The sequence below is a fragment of the Geotrypetes seraphini genome, chromosome 2, assembly GCF_902459505.1.
Source record: "Geotrypetes seraphini chromosome 2, aGeoSer1.1, whole genome shotgun sequence".
Classification (NCBI taxonomy): Eukaryota; Metazoa; Chordata; class Amphibia; order Gymnophiona; family Dermophiidae; genus Geotrypetes; species Geotrypetes seraphini.
In genome coordinates, this window is record NC_047085.1 from 225216441 (window position 1) to 225236609 (window position 20169).

Below are 20169 nucleotides of genomic sequence, written 5' to 3' on the forward strand. Positions count from 1 at the left end.
GTTTTCTTATACGGCATGCTCAGTACTTCCACTTGGCATTAACTACCAAAGCTTTCTCTGTCTCTCGTTTACTCTCTTTTCCTGTCTGGTATGCACTCTGTGTAATAGCTTATGCTTAGTATAGCTAAGCAGGTTTGTATTTTGGCATAGGCAACTGCCTCGGATACTAGATTTTAAAAGCACTAAATAGGTGAGTTAAATAGAAGCCTGATTCTTCTGCTTGTTTTAGGAATGTAATCTGTGATCTCTGGAGAGAAGCCTCCTCTCCCCACCACTCTCTGCAGGGCTGACCTTAAGCAGGGGTGGCAGAGGCAGCCACACAGGACCTTGCACTCAACTGAGTCAGCTTTGCAAACTGGTAGCTGACCAAAAGTTAAAGCTTCTTTTTACCTTTCCATCTTCATCTCCCTCTCTGTCTCCTTCTCTCCCCCTCCCCTCCTCAGCACCGATACCCTATACTCCTCCCACTACACCCTCAGCTACTACATCACCTCCCTCTCTTTCTCCCTCCCCATTTGGTTTTGCATTTCTCAGAGGGATAGCACCACTTTATTGCCTTTTGGGCTTTGGCTTCAACTCCAGTTCCATTACAGTAAATTTTTCACAGTTTGGAGTAAACTAAACTGGGTGGGTTGCTTTTTTGACTGAGAAGTATGCTGAGCCTGTGTAAGGTTATCATATGGCTCCAGAAAAAGGAGGAAGGATTGAGACATCCGGGTTTTACTTCCACTGAAACCAATGGAAGTAAAACCCAGATGTCTCAATTCGTCCTCCTTTCTCTGGAGCCATATGGTAACCCTAAGCCTGTGGACTGTGTGCCAGGCATCCTCCTAGCTTCACTAGCCTGGGCTTGCCCTTAATCAGTCCAAGAAAAATATATCTATATCACCCCTGATGTTCACACTGAACCCAGGGTTACAGTTATGTGTTTGCACATAAATGCATATGTTTAGAAATATCCATGTAAATGTGTCATCAGATATCATTCTTTTAAATATGTTTTTGTAGAACCAGCTCATTTGATTGCTTTTCTTTCTCTGAAACGTCTTGAGTGTGGAAAGTGTAGTTACTTACCTGTAACGTAGGTTCTCCGTGGACAGCAGGATAGTCAGCCACATATGGGTGTTGTCCCAACACCTCCCAATTTGCGGATAAGCTCTCCAATAGCTCAGAGAGATTTTTTTTTTTTTTTTTTTTTTTCTCTGAGCACGTGCAGTGCCCGGGCCCCACTGGGCATGCCCGAGCCCTACCCATTTCCCCCTGCTTCCCCCTAATCCCCAGGATGTTACTAGCTGTGGCCGGGTCGGCCGTATGGGGAGGCGGGTGGGTTGTGTGGCTGACTATCCTGCTGTCCACGGAGAACCTACGTTACAGGTAAGTAACTACACTTTCTCCTAGGACAAGCAGGATGAGTCAGTCACATATGGGTGACTCCCTAGCCGAGGGATGTACCAACTGGACCTGCGCCTTAGCGCTTTGTGCATCCCTCGCCTGGCTGTGGAGGCCGAGCCGGGCAGGGTAATCAGGCAAAGCAGGTAAAGTTGTGGAAACAAGGTTTTAGATAAAGTGCTGTGTTAACTGAGCAATAATACTCACAGAACAATGAACTGGTCAATGACAATCAATGAATAGTGAGAAACCAACTGGTCAACAGTGACCATTCGTACTTGCATTTGAGAATTCATACTTGCCTATTCCATATTCAGTCTAGACAGGAGTGCTGGAAGACTTAACTCACAGACTTAACCTACTTAACTCACAGAACAGCGAAAACTGGTCAATGACAATCAATGAACAGTGAGAAAACCAACTGGTCAATGGTGACAATTCATAACTGGTCAATAGTGACAATTCGTACTTGCATATGAGAATTCATACTTGCCTATTCCACATTCAGACTAGACAGGATTGCTGGAAGACCTACTTAACTCACAGAACAGTGAAATTGGTCAATGACAATCAATGAACAGTGAGAAACCAACTGGTCAACAGTGACAAATCATACTTGCATGTGAGAATTCATACTTGCCTATTCCACATTCAGTCTAGGAAGGAGTGCTGGAAGACCTACTTAATCAATATCTATAACACCCTACTTGATCAGTGTTTGTCGATATTTATAACACCCTACTTGATCAGTGTTTGTCAAGGCTGTGCTAGTGGTTGCTGTCCTTCCGGGAGGGAAGAGCCACTTCCAAGACTGCTCGGCCGAATGCATTTGGAGCGTGGAATGCTATGTCAAGGCAGTAGTGCATAGTGAAGGTGTGCATGGAGGACCAAGTGGCTGCATCGCAGATGTCCCCTATTGGTGTGTGGTGCAGATGAGCCGTTGTGTTGGCTATGGTTCTGCACTGGTGGGCATTGGCTCCCACCTGCGGTTGATGCTGCGCTTTTCTATAGGTGAAGGGGATGCACTCTTATATCCAGCGCGAGCGCCTGCGTTTGGTGGCCGGAAGTCCTGGTCTGTATTGGTCATAGGAGACGAACAATTGAGGCTTGTCTAATCTGCTACATAGTCAGGGCCCGCACACAGTCCAAGAGGTGTTGCTGAGGTGGCAGTGTGCCTCCCTGTGGGGAGATGTAGAGTGCCGGGAGGCACGCTGAAGCCACCTTCGGCAAGAATCGGGGGTGGGTTCTGGGTACCACCCTGTTCTCATGAGGGAGTGTGTCAGTAGACACGATGGTCAGGGTTGTCCCAGCCAGGAATACGGGATCTGCCTCCCCCAAAGGTTTGAAGGGGTCGAGGTGAGATGATGCGGCACCAAGTTGAGGTCCCATCCGGGCGGTGGTGGTCTGACCGGTGGGTGCAGATTGGACAGTCCCTTCATGAAATTTTGTGATTACTGGATGCCTCGACACTGGTTTGCTGTCTAGGCCAGCGTGGTATGCCGTGATTGCACTTAGGTGGACCTTGATGGAAGTGGGTTTTAGGTCCCCCTGAGATAAGCTTAGTATGTACTGCAGGATGTCCGGTATGGGGCAGTTGTAGGGGTCTCGCTGCGTGTCTGTGCACTGGTAGCGGAACCTTCTCCCTTTCAACCCATAGCGTTTTCTGGTTGAAGGTCTTCTGGCTGCCATAAGAGTGTGCTCCACGTCTTGTGGTAGGTTCATCCTCTCATCATACATGCGGTCAGGGCTAAGGAACGCAGGTCGTGGTGGAGGGTAAGGTTCCCGCGTTGTGTAATGAGAACTGCACTGATCAGGAGCGGGGAGAGTTGGGTGAACCGCTATCCCTTGCCGGAACGGGAACCATGGTTGCAGGAGCTCGAACAGGGCAATCATGATCACCGTTGCTCTGTCCTGAAGAATCTTCTGCAGGACTTAGGGTGTTCCAACTCACAGACAGACCGTCGGGGCTGAGACGGCGATGGGTTGATCTCTTTGCGCAGAAGGTCGAATATTTTGAGTTCGGTTCGGTTGCAAACAGGTCGATGCTCGGTGTGCCCCAGGTGCTGAAGATCTTCTTCATCGCCGCTGGGTTGAGACACCACTCATCGGGATCCAGCTGGTGGCTGAGTCTTTCTGCCAGGTCGTTCTGCTCCCACAGGAGGTAAGTTGCCTGGATGGGGCATTGAATGGAGTTGGAGAACTCCCACATGTGGCAAGCTTCCTTGCATAGCGAGGTTGACCCTGTCCCTCCCTGTTTGTTGATATAGTGCAAGGCCACCTGGTTTTCTGTTTGGGTGAGGACTGCCCTGCCAGTTTGAAGGTTTCGAGGGCATTCCCTAAGGCCCTGAGCTCCAGTAGGTGGGTGGTCAGAGGTTTGGTACACTGGTCCCAGTGATGTCTGAGGTGCCCTTTCATGGATCACATGAGTAGTCTGGTGTGCTGCACAACAAAGACCGGAGCGTGCTGACGATGAGCTGCTGGCAGGGATGCACTGGGCCAGGGATGTCATGGCGTCGATCTGGTAGTCCCGTAGGACGGCCTTGGTCTGCGTGGTGTCGATGACTGCACAGATGAACGATATCCCCTGGGTGGGTATCAGGTGGGATTTCATGTAGTTGATGAGGAACCCCAGTTCTTGGAGGAGGGTTATGGTGGTTGACGGGGCTGCCAGCTGTCGAGATAAGATAGGACACGCACCCCTTGAAGGCGAGGATGTGCCACTGCCACGCACTTTGTGAACGCTCTTGGAGCCGTTGAGAGTCCAAGGGGCAGGACCTTGTACTGGAGGTGTCTGTCTTGGCTTTAGAAGCGACGATGCCTCCTGTGGGCTGGGTGCATGGGATACTAACCAATACTCGGGCTGTAACAGGGCCAAGACTGTACCCAGAGAGTGCATCTGGACCTTGTGTATGCACCTGTTGAGCTTACAGAGATCCAGGAACGAGCGTTGCCTTGTCCATGGTGACGCGGGGGTTCCTGGAGTAGAAATCCCTTGGTGATCTCCTCTGTTCGTCACCGCCTCTATTGATTCTGCCGAAGCAGGTCCTCTCCTTGCTGCAGGAAAGTTGGGTCATCAGATGGAGGGTGCCCCGCCCACTCGGGGTGGGGGGGACGGGAGTGGAGACGAATTCGGAATCCCTGCTTGATGATGCTGAGGGCCCACTGGTCGATGGTGATCCTGGGCCAAGCCTTCGCAGACAATCTGATCCTGCTGGGCCGGAGGATGGTCAAGGTTCTGTTTTTGTCTTGGGGAGAGGGCTGCACTTGGATGCCCCTGCCTCTCGGGCGGTGCTTGTTTGCGTAGCAGTTATGTTACTGTTGCGAGCGCTGGGGCACAGACTGCTGCCAGTGTGGACTGGCTCAGTTGTGAGCTGGAGTCTCTATTTTATTTTATTTATTTATTTCCTCTCACTGGCCTCCTGATAAAGCCGCATCTGGAACTGGAGCGCAGCAATTCGTGCGCTCAGCATTGCGCCCTCGAAGGTCTTTTTCCCCGTGGAAACCAGGGTTTTTCAGGTCCTTCCCTGACGGGGGTTGGAGGGGGGGGTCGTGCTGCCCTGTTTCTCTTAAGCTACCGCAATGTCCATGTATGGCTGCTGCGGGTTGTTGAATCCCTGGGCTGGAAAGATCTGGTACTTCAATCCCAGTCTCCTTGATGTTGGTTGCCCTGAGGAGGGAGTCAGCCAAATCTTGTCTCTGCAGTCCAGGAGGTTTTTGTGGACTGGAATCGCCACTGCCTGCGTGAAGTACTGGTACAGGTAGTTCAGGCCTTGTAGTACTCTGTCTTGGGTACTTGTTGTCCACCCACGTGGATCTTGAGAAAGGCTGTGAGTTTCTGGAGGGACTTGGGGTGAGTCCTCGTTTGTGGGTTTTTGTTTTTTTGTTTTTTTTTAGTAAATATTTATTTATTTTTGTGGGTGGTGACTCGGGGCGTGGCTGGAGGCTGGTGTGTAGCTTGTTCCTCCGTTGCTTGGGTGCATGGCATGCCGCTGAACCGCGCCATGTTGTTGTGCGTGGCTCCCTCTAAAGGGGGACATTGTGGGGAGTGTAGCCCGCTGAGAGAGGAGTGGGTCAGCAGGAGGATTAACTGTGGCTGCTGGTCCCACCCCTGGTGGTTCGCAGGTTCATGTGCTGCTCCACTTGACTGGTTGGGTGGCTCCATGTACCCCACCGCCCTTCTCTGTCCTTCTTGAGAGGGGGGGAGAGCCTGCAGAGAGGGGGCAGGATGCACCCCTTCATCTGTGCCAGAGCTCCTGGCTGCGTTTCCCACTGTGCCTGGAGGCAGAGAAAGAGGAGTGATAATGCCTCTTGAGTGGGCTTCTGCTGCTGTACTGCCTATTGTATATTAAACTGTACCACGCTGCATATGCCTTTCAGTGCTATAGAAATCATGAATAGTACAGAGTCCCTCATGCTGGCTGGAAAAGCACTCTGCCTAGGTTTTATGAAGAGCAAACAGCTTTTTAGACTGAGGAGTTTCACACCCCCACCTTTGGAGAGGCATGGTCTGACATGCCACATCTCTGATGATATCAGCACCCTGCTGAGAAAGGCAGACTCCTCGTTCCCAACATGAGAGGGGGAGGGGGCGGGGTGGGAAAGGTGTGAATTGCAGACTCTGCAGGACCCCAAGAGGGAAAGAAACATCGAGTTTTTTGTTTTTTTGTTTTTTTTCAGCATGTCCTTTATAAGCTGAACTCTGGGGCAGCATGTCTCCTACTTGGGGGAGAGGTCTGCAGGTCCCCTCCAAGGGAAAGAAGCATGGGAGATTCTTTCTCCTTAAATTCAGATTGGGAGGAGGGTGGGGCAGAGCCCTCGGGGCTGCAACAGATTATCAGAGGTTTTCCCAAAAACAAGCAGGTAGGACTTACCTTTGAACCCCAATCGGCTCCCTGCAGAGGCTGGCTGTAAGCGGCAGCATGCCGTCTGGAGGGTGAAAGCCCCGATCTGTTGCTTGCAGAGGCTGTGGATTTACGCAGCAGCATGCAAGACTCCTATCGGCTGCCCTGCAGAGGATGGCTGTACGTGGCAACATGCAGGGATTCCTGGAGAGATCTCTCGGTCTGGCGAGACTCCTATCGGCTGCCCTGCAGAGGCTGGTTCTAAGCGGCAACATACAGGGACTCCAGGAGATATTTCTCTACCGGGCCAAGTGCAGGCGGGGGGATTAGCTGAGCCAGGGCATCCTGGAGGCTCCTTGCCACTGTAGCTTGTGGATCCCCCGCTGCTGCATTCTGATGAGGATGGCTGCTGGAAGAAGATTCTCGGGCCTCACTTCTCTTCATGCCCTGCAGAGGCTGGCTGTAAGCAGCAACGTGCAGGAACTCCTGGAGAGATCTCTCGGTCTGGTGAGACTCCTATCGGCTTCCTGCAGGGGCTGGCAGCTAGCGACAGCATGCAGGACCTCCGGGAGAGATTTCTTGACCGGGCAAGTTGCAGTCGGGGGGGTTGACTGAGTCAGGATGTCCTGGAGGCTCCTCACCGGATTCGTCTGTGGATCCCCCGCTGCTACGCTCCGATGAGGATGGCTGCTGGAGGAAGATTCTCGGGCCTCACTTCTCTTCATGAAGTCTCTCAGTGCCCTCTTCCTTAGCTTGCGTGCACGTGGTGACATGTGCGCACAATGCAAGCCACACGGAAACCTCTAGCGCCGGATCCAATCAGTGGGCGCACAATTCATGAGGATCCAGTGTGTTCATCCTCCTCCTGCATCCCAGTTGTTTCTTTAGATGATTCAGGCATCTTCAAGTTGATGAGTAGAAAAGTTGTAATGGAGAGCTGTAGAAAAATCCGACCGATGGGAACGGGCGGAAACTAAAGACTGGGGATTAGGGGGAAGCAGGGGGAAATGGGTAGGGCTCGGGCATGCCCAGTGGGGCCCGGGCACTGCACGTGCTCAGAGAAAAAATAAAAATAAAAAATCTCTCTGAGCTATTGGAGAGCTTATCCGCAAATTGGGAGGTGTTGGGACAACACCCATATGTGGCTGACTCATCCTGCTTGTCCTAGGAGAATACCAAATGTACCTAAGTGATAATTAGCTCTGCATCAGCACAGATTCAGTAATTTTCTTTTTTAAAATTTTTTCTTCAATTTAATTACTCTTTTCGTTAATCTTGAATCCCAATTGAGGACTAGTGTGTGATTAAGATAAGGAATGTTTTCTTTTTTCCTTTATACTTTGATCCATTATTAGGATTGGAAGTCAACCTAAATGTTATATTTTCTTGATTATACTTTCTGTACAAGTTATGCTTGATAATAATGTAAAATCTTATAAATAAATAAAAAAGAAATACCACTAGATAAAGAAGGAAGTGGAAATTAGGATCAAACTATCATTATCAAGAAAACCTCACTATAAATAGTGCCATCTGTGCAAAGTCAGAATTTGTACATATTAAACCAAATAGAGATGGGAAAAGCTTTTTCCTGTTCTTTGGTTGAATGATATGAATAAATACTGACTCTGCATGATAGCACCACTGATAGGGTTTTCTTGACGTTGATATTCTGAGATACCAACATACATGTTGATATGAGGGAACATAAATGTTTATGTCAGCCATTTTAGATACATAAACATTTAATTTTTTTTCCTAACTTGTCACAGAGTGTGATATCCCTTGCCGATTTAACATTTGGAGGGGCATCAGCCACTGGGGGATTAAAAGAGATGATTTCCCCTAATCCCTCCAGTGAAGCGCTGCTCAATAGGAGAATTTCTCTAAAAGCTAGGCATCCTGGGTAACAGGTGCAAATCCTGACATCAGTCTTTTTGGAGCTAGGTGTGCATTTCCCTTATGAATGGGGAATACCTTCTTTTTTTTTTAAAACCCACCCTAGCCCCATCTAAAACATGCTCAGTCCATGTCACATTGCCAAATACAGTGGTGCCTCACACAACGAACTTAATCCGTTCCAGGAGCAAGTTTGTTATGTAAAACGTTCGTTGTGTGAAACGCGTTTTCCCATAACAATACATGTTAAAAAAAATAATTCGTTCTGTAGCATAAAATATGCTAAGATGACATAAAAAAAGATAAATTTTTGGTTATTATTTTTATTTAGATACATCTAAAAACATAATTGTTTTTTAAAACAACACACATTTTTTAAATTTAAAGACAGACTAAGTAGAGTCTAATTTTACAGTGAGAGGGCAGAGTCTCAGCGGCAAAAACTGGGACTTAACTGTTCATTTTTTTTTTTTTTTCTACCGTGTTTCCCCGATGATAAGGCAGGGCCATCAAATAAGACAGCCCCCCCTTTTTAGAAAAAAATGTAAAATAAGGCACCCCCCGCAAATAAGCCACCCACCGATACCTGCGCTTACCCGAATCGGGTGGTACGGTGGGTGACTCCGTGTGGTCCCTGGCACCCCCGACACGATCGGGGCAAGAGGGAGCTCAAGCCCTCTTGCCCCCCCGACTCCCCGACACGATCGGGGCAAGAGGGAGCTCAAGCCCTCTTGCCCCCCCCGACTCCCCGACACGATCGGGGCAAAAGGGAGCTCAAGCCCCCTTGCCCCCCCGACTCCCCGACACGATCGGGGCAAAAGGGAGCTCAAGCCCTCTTGCCCCCCCGACTCCCCGACACGATCGGGGCAAGAGGGAGCTCAAGCCCTCTTGCCCCCCCGACTCCCCGACACGATCGGGGCAAAAGGGAGCCCAAGCCCTCTTGCCCCGCCGATTCCCCAACTCCCCGACAATATCAGGCCAGGAGGGAGCCCAAGTCCTCCTGGCCACGGCGACCCCCTAACCCCATCCTGCACTACATTACGGGCAGGAGGGATCCCAGGCCCTCCTGCCCTCGACGCAAACCCCCCCTCCCCCCAACGACCGCCCCCCCCAAGAACCTCCGACCGCCCCCCCAGCCGACCCGCGACCCCCCTGGCCGACCCCCACGACACCCCCAACCCCCTTCCCCGTACCTTTCTGTAGTTGGCCGGACAGACGGGAGCCAAACCCGCCTGTCCGGCAGGCAGCCATCGACGGAATGAGGCCGGATTGGCCCATCCGTCCCAAAGCTCCGCCTACTGGTGGGGCCTAAGGCGCCTGGGCCAATCAGAATAGGCCCGGGAGCCTTAGGTCCCTCCTGGGGGCAGGGCCTGAGGCACATGGTCGGGTTGGGCCCATGTGCCTCAGGTCCCGCCCCCAGGAGGGACCTAAGGCTCCCGGGCCTATTCTGATTGGCCCAGGCGCCTTAGGCCCCACCAGTAGGCGGAGCTTTGGGACGGATGGGCCAATCCGGCCTCATTCCGTCGATGGCTGCCTGCCGGACAGGCGGGTTTGGCTCCCGTCTGTCCGGCCAACTACAGAAAGGTACGGGGAAGGGGGTTGGGGGTGTCGTGGGGGTCGGCCAGGGGGGTCGCGGGTCGGCTGGGGGGGCGGTTGGAGGTTCTTGGGGGGGGGGCGGGCGTTGGGGGGGGGGGGGGTTTGCGTCGAGGGCAGGAGGGCCTGGGATCCCTCCTGCCCGTAATGTAGTGCAGGGTGGGGTTAGGGGGTCGCCGTGGCCAGGAGGACTTGGGCTCCCTCCTGGCCCGATATTGTCGGGGAGTTGGGGAATCGGCGGGGCAAGAGGGCTTGGGCTCCCTTTTGCCCCGATCGTGTCGGGGAGTCGGGGGGGCAAGAGGGCTTGAGCTCCCTCTTGCCCCGATCGTGTCGGGGAGTCGGGGGGGGCAAGAGGGCTTGAGCTCCCTCTTGCCCCGATCGTGTCGGGGAGTCGGGGGGGGCAAGAGGGCTTGAGCTCCCTCTTGCCCCGATCGTGTCGGGGAGTCGGGGGGGCAAGAGGGAACCAGGCGGAGAGAGGGCAGTTAAGCGCAGTGCCTGCGCGGAAGGATGCAGCTCGGGCGACTTCGTTGTGTGAAACGAAGTTCGTTGTACGGATCAAGACATAAAGTTCGTTGTGCGCAGCGTTCGCTGTGCGAGGCGTCCGTTATGCGAGGCACCACTGTACATGCTTTTGGCATGTCTGTCCCAGCTTTGTAAAATCATAATTTAGATGGTTATGCAACATAAACTTCTAAATACTGGTTTATGCAAGTCTAAGACACAAATGACAAAAGGCTTTTTTTTTCCTTTCCTTCATTTGCAAAGTTAAGCACATTTCTTAAAGGACTGGGTGTGAAAAGACACAGTAAAGTGTGTCTCAAGGATTGTAAGAGGTTTGTGTGTGTGCCTCGTTCTCTATGTGGTTATGTGGATGAGTTGTTCCAAATGTATCTTTTTGAGTGTGTGAGCGTATGTGTGTGGGCTTGTGTGTGTATGTGTGATGGGCATGCATTTGTGTGGGGGGGCGTATGTGTGGTGGGTGTGCATTTGTGTGTGTGTGTGGTGGGGGGGTATGTGTCTGTGTGTGTGTGTGTGTGCTTGTGCATGTCTCTGTGTCTATGCATATAGTCGGCCAGACAAAGACAGGCAGACAAATGGAGGCTTCTTAATAGGCACAATCACTTGGAGGAAATGTACCTAAACAAGAAAAATCAATGGCAAGAAATCCAAATGGCTGCTATCTGGAAATTGGAATGGCAAGTGAGGTGATTAAATTTGCAGTTGACACTCACCTGTTCAAAGTTGTTAAAACGTAGGCAAACTGTGAAAAATTTCTGGCAGACCTTAGGAAACTGGAAGACTGGACATCCAAATGGCAAATTAAAACTTAATATGGACAAGAATAATCCAAATAATAATTACCAGATGCTAGGGTCCACCTTAGGGGTCAGTACCCAAGAAAACGATTAGGTGTTACCATAAACAATACGCTGAAACCTTCCGCCCAATGTGTGGCGGTAGCTAAAAAAAGCAAACAGGATGCTAGAAATTATTAGAAAAGGCATGGTAAACAAGATAATGTTATAATGCCTCTGTATCACTCCTTGGTGCGACCTCACCCTCAGTAATGCGTTCAATTCTGTTTGTCATATCTCAAAAAAGATATAGCAAAATTAGAAAAAATTCAAAGAATAGCAGCCAAGATGGTAAAGGGGATAGAATTCCTCCTCATATGAGGAAAGACTAAAGAGGTTAGGGCTCTTCAGCTTGGAAAAAAAGATGGCTGAAGGGAGCTATTTATTGAAGTCTGCAAAATCCAGAGTGGTGTAGAATGAGTACAAGCGGATCGATTTTTTTACTCCATCAAATATTACAAAGACTAGGGGGACAGTCAGTGAAATTTCAGGGAAATACTTTTAAAACTAATAGGAGGAAATATTTTTTCACTCATAGAACAGTTAAGCTATGGAACTCATTGCCAGAGGATGTGGTAAAAGCGGTTAACGTAGATGGATATATAAAAAAAAGTTTGAACAAGTTTCTGGAGGAAGAGTCCATAGTCTGCTATTGACACAGACTTGGGAGAAGCCACTGCTGTTACTACTATTTGGGTTTCTGCCAGGTACTTGTGACTTGGATTAGCCTCTGTGTAAACAGAATGCTGGCCTAGATGGTGGCAAGTCAAATGCGCGCAAGATGACCTTTGGTCTGACCCAGTATTGCTAATCTTATGTTCTTATCAGTTCTCAAAATGCGAGGGATAAAGCACCAGAACAAATTAGAAATGGGCCTGCAAACAAGTGAAGCCAAATTAAAACCTCAGCTTTCATTTACTATTAAAAACATAGGGTTAATTCTATAAGTGGCACCTAGAAAAATAGTGCCAGATGCATGTCAATCACACTTAGGCACAAGTTACAGAATTGCAGCTAGTGGCACTTATATAAAAACTTAGGCACCTGAAATGTAGGTGAGGCGTTTAAAGGCCTACATTTCAGGCACCTAAGTTTTTGGAGAATCGCACGTAGCAATGCCTAAGGCATGTACTGCCCATAGAAACACCCACTTAGGCATTAGGCACCGCTAAGCGCCATGCCATAGGCGCCTTTCACCAATTTATTGAGGCTATTAAGGGTATTTTGCCGATTAACCCCCTCCTTTACAAAGCCACGCTAGCATTTTTAGCGCCAACCATGGCAATAAGAACTCCAACGTTCATAGAATTCCTATGAGCATCAGAGTTCTTACCGCTGCGGCCGGCGCTAAAAACACTAGCATGGCTTTGTAAAGAGGCACCTAACTTTAGGCGTTCTTTATAGAATCAGGCCCATACTGTCAATTTATTTATTTTTTTCCCAATTCTTTATTCATTTTTTCATCTTACATCAAGTGTACAATATTACATCAATTGAATCATACACATCACTTGAAAATCTTTCTATTATCATCTTATATATAAATTAACCCCCTCCCCCACCCACCCTTTCCACAAATATTGTAATCAAAAATATCATACATGTGTTATATTCATAAATATTGATTAAACCTATAATATAACTATATATCACCCCTCCCATTATTATAATTATACTTTCAGTGTAAAAAGGTGTCTAATCATTACAATATGCTATCAATGGCCCCCAAATCTTTTTAAAATTATTATAATTCCCTTTTAGTATGGCAAATGTTCTTTCCATTTTGTATATATGGCACAACGAATTCCACCAAAAGGTGTAATTAAGTCTAATGTAATTTTTCCAATTTCTGGTGATATGTTGAATGACAACTCCTGCCATTATTAATAAAAGTTTATTATTGCTTGATGAAATTTGACTTTTTATTCTCATTGACATCCCAAATAGAATTGTATCATATGATAGAGCTACATGATTTTCTAATAAACAATTGACTTGAGATCAAATTGATTTCCAAAAGGCCATGATTCAGGGACAAAAGTATATTAAATGATCTAGAGTCCCTGCTTCCAGATTACAATGCCAGCATCAATTTATTTTAGGTTCTGTTTGTTCTGATTGGTGAGGCCCAACTTTAGTGCAGGAAGAGGCGGTCGGAGCATACCGCGAGTGATTTCCTTCACTCGCCAGCGCTCCAGCTGCTCTCTCCTGCTTCTCCAGCTGCCCTCTCCTGTCTCCCCCGGTAAAAACCATATTCGCGGTTTTTCAAGATTCAAGGGGGTTCCTGGAACAGACCCCCGCGAATATCGGGGGAGTACTGTATATGGTGCCCAAATTTGGATGTACTTCCAAGACATTTGCGCAACTTAATTGCCTAACGAACTGTTAAACCATCAATAATTATTGGTGTTAATTGACATCAATTAGATTTTGCACCCACATTTGGCTGCGTGTTATTCTATAATAGTGGGTGCCTAAATCCCATAATATGCAACTAGAAATAAAGTGTGGCCATGGGAGGGGCACGATCAGGTGAGGAGCATTCCCAAAAGTTGCACGCAGTGTTATGGAATAATGGGTCTCTGTGCCCGACTGGGTGCCAGGATGTACACAAGGTTTCAGCAGGAGTAAGTCAGGTGCCCAGAGTTGTGCACGGATATTGGCGCTAAGCTCTATTACCTCTTAGCACCAAGTTTTACTGGCTCCCATTTTTAAGTGCCATTTATAGAATTTCCCCCTTTGAGGGTGACAGAAGCACAGATGTCTGAACCAAACCACTATCCCAATTTACCTAGTTGCACAGAGGACGGAGGAAATGGCTTAGGCTAACACGGGTTTTGAAAATCTAGCATTTACCTCCTTTGGAAAAGAAAAACAAACCTGAACAGGACATTATTCATTATTTTAGTTGTTCTGACTAAATTAAAATTTAATGTGTCTGCTTGAAAGATTGACACAAAGTATTTATGTGCATTTTCATCTCCCTGTTAAAGATATTTATTAAGGATAATGTGTCTGATCCCTATACTGTCCTCACAACACAGTCACCAGAATTATCAGTATTACTGGCTTGGTAGCAAACACAGAAAACCAGTCCACCAGCTGCATGCTCACATATTATCTGGAATATTTTTTGTTCTGTAAATAGTTCTGACAGGCAGGTTTTACCATTTTTAAATACATCAATCTTTTCTGCTAGGCAACATAGAAGCCCTGAAGAAGGAGACTTTTGTGCTGAAAGAAGGTGTCACTTACAGGATCAAAATACACTTCAGAGTAAGTTCTGTTTTCTACTGAGCATTTGGAAAAAATTAAAGTAAATCAGATACAAAGATTTTTTTTTAACAATTCAGTGAACAAAACAAATAGCAGTGATGTGGAGCACCCAGGAAAAGCCTGAGAACAGGAGGTGAAAGCTCATGAGAGAAGAGGGAAGATGAAGAAATCCATGATGATAAAGGCCATTTTTTTAGAAGCCTTTAATCATGATTTTTTTCATGTAAATTGCAGCTTTACATATGTAAACAGCATCCATGTATAAATGGTAATTTTAGAAAAGGGCTTAATTTTCATGGGGATGTCCATAATACATAGAAAGAGAAAAACGTCTCAAAAGTGGCACAAAACAACAGATAGATGTTTTTTCAACTCTCAGAATTGGGACGTTTTACTTCACAGCTCTTCTAAATTATAAGGAGGCATGTTGCAGGCATGTTTTGGGTGGGATGTTTAGAGCATAATGGAACAAGATAAAAATATCTAGGATAAAAATTGGAATGCTTTTATCTGGACCTGTAAAACCATAAAACATTGAAATATAAACTATAAAGTGAACTAAAAATAACAGTTTCCCATCACAAGTCCTGAAAAGCCTTACTAAAAAGATGGGCTTTCAAACTCTTATGAAAGAATAAAAAGGTAGAAATCTGCCGAACTGAGTCTGGTAAAGAGTTCCATAATTGTGGGCCTACCTGATCAGTTGACCATTGGAGGGATTAAGGTATGATCAATGTGACCATACGTCCCGTTTTGAACGGGACCGTCACATTTTTAGATCGCCTGTCCCATTGTCCCCACGCCCAGCTTCGAGATGCCGAAATGTCCCGTTTTCAGAAAAAGTGTCCCAAAGCTGTGCGTGGGGACAACGGGACAGGCGGTCTCAGAGCCTGGGATTCTTATGGATGGGTGGGAGGGAGGTTAGAGAGAGAGCCTTGCTTCCCCAAAGCTAACGCAGCAACAGATCAGGTGCATGCAATGACTGCACAAGCCTTCCCCACCGACGTCAATTCTGGCATTGGAGAGGAAGTTCCGAGCCAGTCAATCGCTGCCTGGCTGTCCCGGAACTTCCTTTCTGACGTCAGAATTGATGTTGGGGGGGAAAGGCTTGTGCAGTCATTGCATGCACCTGGCCTGTTGCTGCGACGGTAGCTTGGAGAAATCGCTGGCGGTGGTAGTTTGTGGGGGGGGGGGGAAGGAAGGAAGGAAGGAAGGAAGGAATTCCCCAATGAATATGCATGAGATCTATGTGCATGCACTGCTTTCAATGCATATTCATTGGAGAAATCCTGAAAACCCGACTGGATTGCGGCCCTCAAGGAGGGACTTTGAGATCCCTGGCTTACAACACAAAATAAGGGTGTCAAGGTAGCATTTGTACCTGGGTCCCTTTATGTGAAGTTCACTGCACTAACCACTGGCTGTCCCTCTGCTTTGCTGGGATATCTGTGTAGCCAGGTTACTAGGAATCTTGTCTCATAGTAAGAGATTGACATGGGGACAAATTTTCCCCTGTCCCCGTGGGAACTCATTTTCCCATCCTGTCCCTGCAAGTTCTTTTCCTGTCCCTGCCCCATTCCTGCAAATTCTGTCCTCATCTGCACAAGCCTCAAACACTAAAATCATAAGTGTTTGAGGCTTGTGCAGTAGAGAGCTGCACGGGAACGGGGACGACGGGAAACCCACAGGGATCCCGCGGGTTCCCCCTTCGGGTCACGGGGATCCCATGGGAACGCCCCCTAGGGTCGCGGGGATCCCGTGTGGACGCCCCTCGTGCTCTCGGGGATCCCGCGGGGTTCAATGCCTTTCCTACCTGCCCTGCTGCGAGGCCTTGTCTTCCATTTTCTGCCTGCCCTGCTGCAGCACACATAGCCAATCGGAAGTCTTCCCCAATGTCAGCGCTGACAGGACATGGGGAAGATGGGGGGTAGAAGGACGCTGAAAGGAAATGGGAAAGAGAGAGTGGGGAGAAGACGCTGGCAGGGAAGAAGATAGAGATGCCAGACTATGGGGGGAGCGGAAGGAAGAAGATGGGTGCCAGACCAATTTGGAAGGGGGGAGAAAGGGAGAGGCACAGTAACAGAGCAAATGGAAGACGCAGAGAGAAGAGAGACAGTGGATGGAAGGAATTGAATGAGAACATGAGGAAAGCAGAAACCAGGAAAAAAATTCTTTTTTTTTTTTTTTGCTTCAGGATAAAGTAGTATATTAGTTGTGTTGATAAAAATTTATAAACATTAGAGGCTCTGGTAGAAACCCGTTTACAAAGTATGTATTCTTCCCAATTAATATTTCCAAATTAATAGTCTTTTTGCTTATTTTTAAATGGGTTTCTACCAGAGCCTTTAATTCAGTAGCATAATTAACTGAAATAACTATTTCTGAAGTTTATAGGGACGGGCAGGGACGTAGGGGATTCCTCGCGGGGATGGGCAGGGACATAGGGGGATTCCTCGCGGGGATGGGTGGGGACAGAGGGATTCCTCGCGGGGACGGGTGAGGACGGATGGGAGTCCTCACGGGGACGGGTGGGGATGGGTGGGACTTTGGAGGGGACGGGTGGGATTTCTGTCCCCGCGCAACTCTCTATTCTGCAGTTAAGGCAGAGCTTACAGGAACGGGACAGGGACAGCAACATAACTCGCGGGGATGGGATGGAGAAATCGAGTTCCTGCGGAGACAGGGACAAATGTGTTCCTATGTCATTCTCTACTCACAGCCATCCTTATGGCCTCTTTTTGTGTGTTTTTCTCTAGGACTTTATATAGATATATATATAAGAAACACATACTGAGTACAAAAATGTCTGGGAAATAGCAACATTCAAAACATAAAAATAGACTTTTGCCAGTTTGAAAATTGCTATGTTCTGGATGAGAATTGTAGAAGTTTTCAGTAAAACGTCCTCATGTCCATCTTTGGCTGCATTCAATTATGAAAGCCGTTTCCTATATGTAAAAGAGTCTTTATAAATGCAGGCTTTTCCTAATTATGACAGGGATAGTTATGCAAATGATAACCCGCAATTGGAAAAATTGCGACTGCCCCAACTTTCCTTTTTGGTGGGCCAGTTTATGTTTAGGTTACAAATATGAAAAGATGAATGCTGATATGTTGGGACATAGCAATTTTTTAAAATTTGGTTTGGGGCCCGTTGACATCTTTTGTTACTTCAACATAGTTGTCTTTTATTTTATTTTTGTTTATTTTTATACATATCCAGGATGGGGTGGGTGGAGGGGGGGATATCTTATTGGTTGATTTCTTGATTAAATTGTTGGATGGGAGGGATATTTTTCTTCTGCATTGTTATTGATGGAATTTAAGTGCTTACGTTGATTATTAACGTCTGTATAATTCCTGGCACTTTGTTTTAGTTTTGAAAATTAATAAAGATTTAAAAAAAAAAAAAAGTCTTTATACACTGAAAAATCTTTACAAAAATTGCCACCATCAACTGGTAACCATATCTGCAGGGCATAGAGGGGAACTTAAATTAGCCCCTCAGTGGGGGTTATGGAAAAATAGTGGGTTCAAGGATTGTAGATTTGCCTCCCTTTTGTTTCTGCTGAAGAGTAAACTCACATCCTGCTTTTCTCTCACTAAAGGTCAATAAGGAGATTGTTTCTGGGCTAAAGTACATTCAGCGCACGTTCCGGACCACAGTGAAAGGTAAGTGTGAGAGAAACACAAAAAAACTTGAGCAGATCTATTGGCACAACTTTTGGCACTCCCTTTGCATCCTCCAAATGTGAGGTGCTTTGGTTGAAAGGTAAGAAATAACCCAGAACATTCATTGAAAACAACATTTAAAATATTTGGGGAGAATATTAAACATTAAGGGCGCCTTTTACTAGGGTGCGTTAGGGCCTTAACGCGTGGAATAGCGTGCGCTAAATTGCCGCACGCGCTAGACCAGGGGTGTCCAACCTTTAGGCTTCCCTGGGCTGCATTGGCCGAAAAAAAATGCGTAAACACGCAAACGCTGCAGCAAGACAGAGGAGGGAGACGGCAAGACGGTAAACACCCAGGGGCAGCAGAGGAAAACACTGCCATCGCCCTCGACTGGGGCCGCACAAAATACTTCACAGAGCTGCAGGTTAGACACCCCTGCACTAGACCTTAGCACCAGCATTGATCTGGCTTTATTCTAGAAGCGTACCACGCGGTTTAGCATGCGGTGATTTTGTCTGTGCGCTAAAAACGCTAGCGCACCTTAGTAAAAGGAGCCCTAAATATTGAGCAATTTCGAATAATCCATCACATGCAATGTGCCATAAACCCTTCGAAGGAGCTAAGGGATATTTTTACCAGAGAGTGATACATTTTTCCACTTACGGCAAGGTAACAGCCAGTGATGTACCTGGCTTGCTGGCTACCCTGAGCAGAACACCCCCCTCACCCTTCTCCAGGCAGGAAGGGGGTGCATGGAGCGGTTGCAGGGCCATGGTCCGCATGCACGCAGCCTCTGACTCTGCTGGTCCCCCGCCCCCCAGAACAGGAGATTGATGTCAGAGAAGTGATGGGGACTACAGCTCTGCGACTGCTTCATGCTTTTTTCCCACTTCCCCCTGATCCTTATGATCATGGTATTCATTTCCTCTTTTCTTTTCACGTTTATTGTTTTGTCAATCTTTGTTAGTTTGTTTCCTTACCCCACAAACATTTTTTATTGTAAACTGCTTAGATTTGAACTATGTTTTATATTTGTGGTCTGTCAAATAAACAGAACTGAACTGAGCACAGAATGCTCTATTGTGGGACACAGGCGTCAGAAGAGGGGAGGCCACAGGGGCCATGGGCTCCCCAAAAATTGGTGCAGGTCAGGGACAGCACTGGAGAGGAGCCTTAGGTTATGCGGGTGCCAGCAACTTCAGTGGCCTGATTTAGGACAGCTTTTGAGTTGTCCCAAATCAGACCACTCAGCTACGCATGTGCCGGCTCTGAATATCAGGTCAGCACCCGCATAACTGTTTTTTATTTGAATCAAAAATAGCCCAATCGAGAACTCACGGCAACCAATCAGCCAGCAGCCTCAAACGGAACTAGAGGGCGGGGAGATCGCTTCTGCTCCGTGCACTGGCTGGCTACATGGGACCCAAAAGGTACGTGGGGGAGGTGGGAGGGAGGTGTGGACGTCAATTTCGGCAGACACAGGAGGCAGAAGTGATTACTCCTGTCTCACCCACCACGAGGCTGCCGAGGAGTCGGGGGAGGCGTGAGGGGTGCGCGGGGGAGGGGTGGTGGGGGGGTTGGATTTGGTCACGATGGGAGATGGGTCTTGTGGCGGGCCCTGTGGGGTGGGTAGGCGAAGGCCCAGATATAAGCCAAGACCCCCATTTGGGGCCATTTTTGTGACTCAAAAATCTCAGCTTATATTCGAGAATATACGGTATACAGTACTTCTACTTTCTTGTTCTGGCCCTGCCACCAGTGTCATCCATCTTCCTGGGGTGAAGGCTATGCAAGCAGTCAGCAGTACACATACTTCTACATGCTGAGGGCTTAGATCACCATTCAAAGGGGACACTTCCATGGGTAAACCCTCATTCACTTGCAGAAATCCCTCCAAAATTGCCCTATAGATTATTTTTCTTAAGGTTTCCTGCCAATGGAGGTGCAAGTGAAGTTTCAGTTCGGTTGCTTCTGTTTTAAGGCTTTGTTTGGTTTAGCTCCCAAATTACTGAGCTTTTCTCTTTTGCAACGAACAGACATAGAAACAGCAGAAGTAATGAGCAAATGATGTAGCAATTAACAAAACATATTACATAAAAACATGTTCATACGAACATAAGAACTGCTGCTGCTGGGTCAGA

The 20169-nt window shown here is 47.7% G+C and overlaps 1 protein-coding gene across 1 annotated transcript in view; it reads left to right on the forward strand.

The window, feature by feature from the left end:
• The window catches only part of ARHGDIB (Rho GDP dissociation inhibitor beta), a 66655-nt gene that overhangs the window by 44111 nt on the left and 2375 nt on the right, over nt 1-20169 (forward strand). The window contains exons 4-5 of the mRNA XM_033933457.1: nt 14277-14353; nt 17962-18025. Coding sequence (XP_033789348.1) covers nt 14277-14353; nt 17962-18025 — 141 coding nt within the window. The remainder of the gene's footprint in view (nt 1-14276; nt 14354-17961; nt 18026-20169) is intronic.